Source organism: Phalacrocorax aristotelis, chromosome 31 (genome assembly GCF_949628215.1).
Source record: "Phalacrocorax aristotelis chromosome 31, bGulAri2.1, whole genome shotgun sequence".
Taxonomy (NCBI): Eukaryota; Metazoa; Chordata; class Aves; order Suliformes; family Phalacrocoracidae; genus Phalacrocorax; species Phalacrocorax aristotelis.
In genome coordinates, this window is record NC_134306.1 from 12,501 (window position 1) to 20,630 (window position 8,130).

The 8,130-nt window shown below is 64.4% G+C and overlaps 1 protein-coding gene across 1 annotated transcript in view; it reads left to right on the forward strand.

Annotated features, from left to right (window-relative positions):
• Positions 1-6,630, forward strand: part of LOC142049051 (epithelial discoidin domain-containing receptor 1-like) — a 16,451-nt gene extending 9,821 nt beyond the window's left edge. Inside the window, 6 exon segments of the mRNA XM_075076432.1 lie at positions 7-134; positions 457-624; positions 1,446-1,680; positions 3,669-3,738; positions 3,741-3,817; positions 6,240-6,630. Of these exon segments, the coding sequence (XP_074932533.1) occupies positions 7-134; positions 457-624; positions 1,446-1,680; positions 3,669-3,738; positions 3,741-3,817; positions 6,240-6,377 (816 nt within the window). The 3' untranslated portion in view covers positions 6,378-6,630.
• Positions 6,631-8,130: the final 1,500 nt, after the last annotated feature.

The window sequence follows — 8,130 nt, forward strand, 5'->3', positions numbered from 1 at the left end:
TGGCAGGTGCTGCTGTGCGAGGTGGAGGACCCCCAGGCGCTGCCCCCCCTCTCCCGCCCCCCCGACCTGCCCCAGGGGCGCCCCATGCTCGTCGCCGTCAAGGTCCTGCGCCCCGACGCCACCAAGAACGCCCGGTATGGGGCGGGGGGGGGGGGTGGGCGTGGGAGGGGGGGTGCGAGGGGCGTGCAATGCACCGGGGGGGGCACATGAGGGGTGGGAGGAGGCATGTGGAGCGTACCCCCAGGGGGATGTGGGGTGCCCCCCTCTGGGGCGTGCAGGGGGGGGGGTACAAGTGGGGTGCGAGGGGCGTGCAACGCCCTGGGGGCGTGCAGGAGGTACATGGGGGGGGGGGGGGGGAGCAATTGGGGTGTAACCCCCACGTAAGAAGTGGGGTGCCCACCCCTGGGGGCGTGCATGGGCGTGTCAGGGCGTGGCCCGTGCGTGACGGGGGCGTAGGCGGGACTTCCTGCAGGAGGCGCGGACCCTGGGGCGCCTGCGGGACCCCAACATCGTGCGGCTGCTGGGGGTGTGCGCGGGGGCCGGCCCCCTCTGCATCATCACCGAGTACATGGAGCACGGCGACCTCCACCAGTTCCTGGGGGGGCCCCGCGGCCCCGCCCTCAGGTAGGCCCCACCCCTCAAACCATGCCTCTTTGAGCCACGCCCCATTTGACCCATGCCCCAATCAAGCCACACCCCCTTTGAGGACCCCCCTGCTTTCAATATTTCAATCCCTTGGGGTCCTGCCCCTTTAAGCCCAGCTCTTCCCCACCCCACTGCCCTTTGGCCCCACCCATTGGCCCACAAGCTCCGCCCCACCCATGGCTCTGCCCTGCCCACAAGCCACGCCCCTCCCTGTTTAACCCACCCCCTTGCCTATAGGTCCCACCCCTTCTCTTGGAACCCCACCCCTTGCCCATGTAGCCCCACCTTTTTCCCATAAGCCCCGCCCCTTGCCAGGAAGCCACACCCCTCTCCCACAAAACCACACCCTTCCCCTTAGCCCCACCCCTTCCCTCAGAAGCCACACCCCTTGTCCCTTCAGCCACACCCCTGCCCATGAGCCACACCCCCTTAGCCACATCCTGCTCCCACAAGCCCACACCCCTTGCCTATAAGCCCCGCCCCTACCCTTTTGCCCCGCCCCTTCCCTTTACTGCCACCCCAGGCCACCAGAGCTCCCTCCTTTCCCCGCCCCCACCCCCTCCCCTCCCCCACCCCCTTGGTGCCCCACCCCTAAAGCCCCACCCCTTGATGCCCCACCCCATAACCCCCTCCCCTTCCTCTTTGGCCCCGCCCTTTCCCTTTAGCCCCACCCCTTCCTATTCCACCCCAGGCCACCAGCGCTCCCTCCTTCACCCACCCCTCCCTCATCCCCTCCCCAACCCCACCCTCAAGCCCCGCCCCACCCCCTCAAGCCCCGCCCCCTCTGTCCCCTCCCCCAGCCTGGCCACCCTGCTGCACGTGGGGGCTCAGATCGCCTCGGGGATGCGGTTCCTGGCGGGTTTGAACTTCGTCCACCGCGATTTGGCCACCCGCAACTGCCTGGTGGGGGAGGGCTTCACCGTCAAGGTGGCCGACTTCGGCATGAGCCGCCACCTCTACGCCGCCGACTATTACCGCGTCCGCGGCCGCGCCCTCCTCCCCATCCGCTGGATGGCCTGGGAGTGCATCCTCATGGTGAGCGGGGCGGGGCCGAAGGGGGCGGGGCCGAAGGGGGCGGAGGGGCCAGGGTAGCGAGGGGCGGAGCTAAGGGGATTTAGGGTAGGGAGGGGGAGTTGGGCGGAGTTTGGGGGGTTTGAGGGGGGTTTGAGGGGGTTTGGGCGGAGCCGGGTGGAGCTGGGCGGAGCTGGGTGGAGTTGGGCGGGGTTTGGGGGATTTAGGGTTATTGGAGGGGAATTGGGGCAGAATTGGGCGGAGTTAAGGGGATTTAGGGTAGGGAGGGGGAACTGGGCGGAGTTTAGGGGGTTTGAGGGGTTTTGGGCGGAGTTGGGCGGGGTTTGGGGGATTTGGGGGTATTGGAGGGGAATTGGGGCAGAATTGGGTGGAGTTAGGGGGATTTAGGGTAGGGAGGGGGGAACCGGGCGGAGTTTAGGGGGTTTGAGGGGTTTTGGGCGGAGTTGGGCGGGGTTTGGGGGATTTGGGGGTATTGGAGGGGAATTGGGGCAGAATTGGGTGGAGTTAGGGGGATTTAGGGTAGGGAGGGGGAACTGGGCGGAGTTTAGGGGGTTTGAGGGGTTTTGGGCGGAGTTGGGCGGGGTTTGGGGGATTTGGGGGTATTGGAGGGGAATTGGGGCAGAATTGGGTGGAGTTAGGGGGATTTAGGGTAGGGAGGGGGAACTGGGCGGAGTTTAGGGGGTTTGAGGGGTTTTGGGCGGAGTTGGGCGGGGTTTGGGGGATTTGGGGGTATTGGAGGGGAATTGGGGCAGAATTGGGTGGAGTTAGGGGGATTTAGGGTAGGGAGGGGGAACCGGGCGGAGTTTAGGGGGTTTGAGGGGTTTTGGGCGGAGTTGGGCGGGGTTTGGGGGATTTGGGGGTATTGGAGGGGAATTGGGGCAGAATTGGGTGGAGTTAGGGGGATTTAGGGTAGGGAGGGGGAACTGGGCGGAGTTTAGGGGGTTTGAGGGGTTTTGGGCGGAGCTGGCGGGGTTTGGGGGATTTGGGGGTATTGGAGGGGAATTGGGGCAGAATTGGGTGGAGTTAAGGGGATTTAGGGTAGGGAGGGGGAACTGGGCGGAGTTTAGGGGGTTTGAGGGGTTTTGGGCGGAGTTGGGCGGGGGTTTGGGGGATTTGGGGGTATTGGAGGGGAATTGGGGCAGAATTGGGCAGAGTTAAGGGGATTTAGGGTAGGGAGGGGGAACTGGGCGGAGTTTAGGGGGTTTGAGGGGTTTTGGGCGGAGCTGGGCGGGGTTTGGGGGATTTGGGGGTATTGGAGGGGAATTGGGGCAGAATTGGGCGGAGTTAAGGGGATTTAGGGTAGGGAGGGGGAATTGGGCGGAGTTTAGGGGGTTTGAGGGGTTTTGGGCGGAGTTGGGCGGGGTTTGGGGGATTGGGGGTATTGGAGGGGAATTGGGGCAGAATTGGGCGGAGTTAAGGGGATTTAGGGTAGGGAGGGGGAATTGGGCGGGGTTTGGGGGGTTTGAGGGGGGTTTGGGCGGAGCCGGGTGGAGCTGGGCGGAGCTGGGCGGAGTTTGGGGGATTTGGGGTATTGGAGGGGAACTGGGGCAGAATTGGGCAGAGTTAAGGGGATTTAGGGTAGGGAGGGGGAACTGGGCGGAGTTTGGGGGTTTGAGGGGGGTTTGAGGGGGTTTGGGCGGAGCTGGGTGGAGCTGGGCGGAGCCGGGTGGAGCTGGGCAGTGCTGGGCGGAGCTGGGCAGAGTTTGGGGATTTGGGGGTATTGGAGGGGAATTGGGGCAGAATTGGGCGGAGTTAAGGGGATTTAGGGTAGGGAGGGGGAACTGGGCGGAGTTTAGGGGGTTTGAGGGGTTTTGGGCGGAGCTGGGCGGGGTTTGGGGGATTTGGGGGTATTTGAGGGGAATTGGGGCAGAATTGGGCGGAGTTAGGGGGGTTTGGGCTGCAGCACAGGGACAGGTTGGCTGGGGGTGGGCGGGGCCATGCACGGGCGTGTCCGTAGGGGCGTGTCCATGCTAGTCCCCGCCCCCGCGCAGGGGACGTTCACGCCGGCCAGCGACGCCTGGGCTTTTGGGGTGACGCTGTGGGAGGTGCTGACGCGGTGCCGGAGCAGCCCTACGGGCGCCTGAGCGACGAGCAGGTCATCGCCAACGCCGGGCACCACTTCCGCGCCCAGGGCCGCCAGGTGGGCACTGGGAGGCACTGGGAGGGGGCTGGGGAGGGGCTGGGAGGCATTGGAAGGTGACTGGGAGGCACTGGAAGGCACTGGGAGGGGGCTGGAAGGCACTGGGAGGGGGCTGGGGGACACTGGGAGGGGGCTGGAAGGCACTGGGAGGGGCCTGGGGGACACTGGGAGGCACTGGAAGGCACTGGGAGGGGGCTGGGGACACTGGGAGGCACTGGAGGTCACTGGGATTGGGCTGGGGACACTGGAAGGGGGCTGGGGTGTTACTGGGAGGAACTGGAAGGGGACCGAGGGGCACTGGAAGGCACTGAGAGTGGGCTGGGGGACACTGGAGGCACTGGGGGACACTGGAAGGGGGCTGGGGACACTGCAAGGGGGCTGGGGGAAACTGGGAGGAACTGGGAGGGGACTGAGGGTCACTGGAAGGCACTGGCAGGGGGCTGGGGGACACTGGGAGGGGGCTGGGGGACATTGGAGGCACTGGAAGGCACTGGGAGTGGGCTGGGGGACACTGGAAGGGGGCTGGGGGACACTGGGAGGAACTGGAAGGCACTGGCAGGGGGCTGGGGGACACTGGGAGGCACTGGGAGGGGGCTGGAGGATGCTAGATTGCTGGGAGGCCCTAGGTAGCACTGGGATGGGACTGGGGGGGCACTGGGAGGGGTGGAGTGTTACTGGGGGCACTGGGTGGGACTGGGAAGCACTGGGAAGGTGTTGGGGGGATGCTGGGGACCTCTGGGAGGCTCTTGGAGGCACTGGGAGGGCACTGGAAGTGGGCTGGGGTGTACTGGGAGAACACTGGAGAATACTGGGAGGGACTGGGAGGACAGTGAGGGCAATTTGGGGGTGCTGGGGGGACATTGAGAGGGGGCTGGACCACTGGGAGGGGCTGGGAGGATGCTGGGGGTCACTGGGGAGCACTTGGAGGGACAGGGAGGACACTGAGAGGGGACTGGGGAGTACTGGGAGGGACTGGGAGGGGACTGGGGGACACTGGGAGGGACTGGGAGGGGACTGGGGGACACTGGGAGGGACTGGGAGGGGTCACTGGGAGGCACTGGGAGGCACTGGGGGACACTGGGAGGGACTGGGAGGACTCTGAGTGTTCCCAGGAGAACCTGCTGGGCACCTCTTAGTGCCCAGTCACCCCCAGTGCTCCCAGTTACCCCACTGCTCACATGCACCCCGTTACTCCCAGTGTGCTCCCAGTCACTCCCAGTTACTCCCAGTTCTCCCAGTCACTCTATCGCTCCCAGTTCCCGCCATCACTCCCAGCTATCCCATTACTCCCATCACTCCCAGTTACTCCCATCACTCCCAGTTACTCCCAGTCCCCCAGTACCTCCAGTCACTCCCAGTACTCACAGCTTCCCCAATTACTCCCAGTTACCCCCAGTACTCCCAGTTCCTCCCATCACTCCCAGTTACCCCCATCACTCCCAGTTACCCCCAGTACTCCCAGTTACTCCCAGTACTTCCATTTACTCCCAGTACTCCCAGTTCCCCCAGTTACTCCCAGTTACTCCCAGTTACTCCCAGCTACGCCAATTACTCCCAGTTACTCCCATCACTCCCATTACTCCCAGTTTCCCCCGTACCCCCCATCATTCCCAGTGCCTCCCATCACTCCCAGTCACTCACATGACTCCCAGATACCCCCAGTACTCCCAGTTACCCCCACTACACCCAGTTCCCCCCAGTACTCCCAGTTCCCCCAAATACTCCCAGTTCCTCCCATCACTCCCAGTTCCTCCCATCACTCCCAGTTACTCCCAGTCCCCCAGTACCTCCAGTCGCTCCCAGTACTCCCAGCTTCCCCAATTACTCCCAGTTACCCCCAGTACTCCCAGTTCCCCCAAATACTCCCAGTTCCTCCCATCACTCCCAGTTACTCCCAGTCCCCCAGTACCTCCAGTCGCTCCCAGTACTCCCAGCTTCCCCAATTACTCCCAGTTACCCCCAGTACTCCCAGTTCCCCCAAATACTCCCAGTTCCTCCCATCACTCCCAGTTACTCCCAGTCCCCCAGTACCTCCAGTCACTCCCAGTACTCACAGCTTCCCCAATTACTCCCAGTTACCCCCAGTACTCCCAGTTCCTCCCATCACTCCCAGTTACCCCCATCACTCCCATTTACTCCCAGTACTCCCAGTTCCCCCAATTACTCCAAGCTACCCAAATTACTCCCAGTTACTCCCATCACTCCCATTACTCCCAGTTTCCCCCGTACCCCCCACCACTCCCAGTGCCCCCCATCACTCCCAGTTACCCCCAGTACCTCCCGTCACTCACATCACTCCCAGTTCCCCCACGTTGCTCCCAGTTCCCCCACGTCGCTCCCAGTTCCTCCCCATCGCTCCCAGTGCCCCCCAGTCCTCCCAGTGCCCCCCAGTCCTCCCGGTGCCCTGACCCCGTGCCCCCAGGAGTACCTGCCGTGCCCCCCGGGCTGCCCGGCGGCGCTGCACGGGGTGATGCTGCGCTGCTGGTCCCGCGACGCCGCCGACCGCCCGTCCTTCGGCCTCCTGCACCGCCTGCTGCGCGACCACACCGTCCTCGCCTGAGCCGCCGCCGCCTCCTCCTCACCATCCTCTTCCTCACCACCAGCATCCTTCATCCCTCCTTCAGCCTCCTTCTTCACCCTGCTCCCCCTCACTGGCGTCATCCTTCGTCCCTCCTCATCCTCATCCTTCATCTCTCGTTCATCTTCTTTCTGCTTTATCATCCTCTTCCTCCTTCCTCCTCTTCCTCCCTCCTCCATCCTCATCATCCTCCACCTACCTCCTCCTTCCTCCTCCTTCTCATGCTTCATCCTCCTTATAACCTTCCTCCTCTTCCTCCCTCCTTCAGCCTTCATCATCCTCCTTCTTCTCTTACACATTTCTCCTTCATCCTCCTCCTCCTCCCCCTCCTTCATCTTCCCTTCATCATCCTCCTCCTCCTCTTCCCCTTCAGTCTCCTGCTTCCCTTCAGTCTCCTCCTTCGTCTTCCTCCTCCTCCTCCTGCCTCCTTCCTCCTCCTCCTCCTGCCTCCTTCCTCCTTCCTCCTCCTGCCCCCTTCTTCTTCCTCCTCCTCCCCCCTTCCTTCTCCTCCTCCTCCTCGTCCTCCTCCTGCCCCCTTCCTCCTCCTCCTCCTGCCCCCTTCCTCCTCCTCCTCCTCCTCCTCCTCCTCCTCCTGCCCCCTTCCTCCTCCTCCTCCTCCTTCCTCCTCCTGCCCCCTTCCTCCTCCTCCTCCTCCTTCCTCCTCCTGCCCCCTTCTTCCTCCTCCTCCTTCCTCCTCCTCCCCCTCCATCTTCCTCCTCCCCCAACACTGGAATCACCCAACACTACTGACATGGGCCCCCCCGGACCCCTGGGACCACCCAGACCCCTGGGACCTCCCTCCCCCACCCATGGGTGCCCCCCACACCCATCTCCCCTCAACCCCCTCATTCCTCATTGGGGGGGGGGATAATTAGCCGCGGGGGAGGGGCGGGGGGGAGGGGCTGTAAATATTTGGTGCCGAAAAACGGAGATTTTTACACTAATATATAGAGGTTTTTGGGGTCGTGTGTGTCTGTCCTGTCTGTGGGAGGGTGCCCAGACCCTTGGGTCCCCCCCTTGGGTGCCCAGACCCCTGGGTCCCACCCCTCAGGACCCCAGATTCCCAGGGTCCCCCCAGGGTGCCCAAACCCCCTGGGTCCCACCCCTCGGGACCCCAGATTCCCAGGGTCACCCCCAGGGTGCCCAAACCCCCTGGGTCCCACCCCTCGGGACCCCAGATTCCCAGGGTCCCCCCTTTGGTGCCCACATGACTGGGTCCCCCCCTGGGGTGCCCAGATACCTCTGTTCTCCCTTGGGTGCCCAGACACCTGGGTGCCCCCAAAGTGCTGGGTCCCTCTCTTTGGTGCCCAGACACGTGCGTCCCCCCACGGGTTCCAAGACCCCTGGGTCCCCCCATGGGTGCCTGGATGCCTGGGTCCCCCCTGGGGGGCACCCGCTGTCATCCAAACCACAGGGTCCCCATGGGGGTGCCCAAATGCCTGGTACACCCTGGGGTGCCCAGGTGCCAGGGTCCCACCCCATGGGGGTGCCTGGATACCTGGGTCCCCTCCGGGGTGCCCAAATGCCTGGGGTCCCTCCTGGGGTGCCCAAACACCTGGGTCCCACCCCATGGGGGTGCCCAAACACCCAAAGGCCCTGGGTCCCCCCTGGGGTGCCCAAACACCTGGGTCCCACCCCATGGGGGTGACCAAAGGCCTGGGGTCCCCCTGGGGTGCCCAAACACCTGGGTCCCACCCCATGGGGGTGCCCAAACACCCAAAGGCCCTGGGTCCCC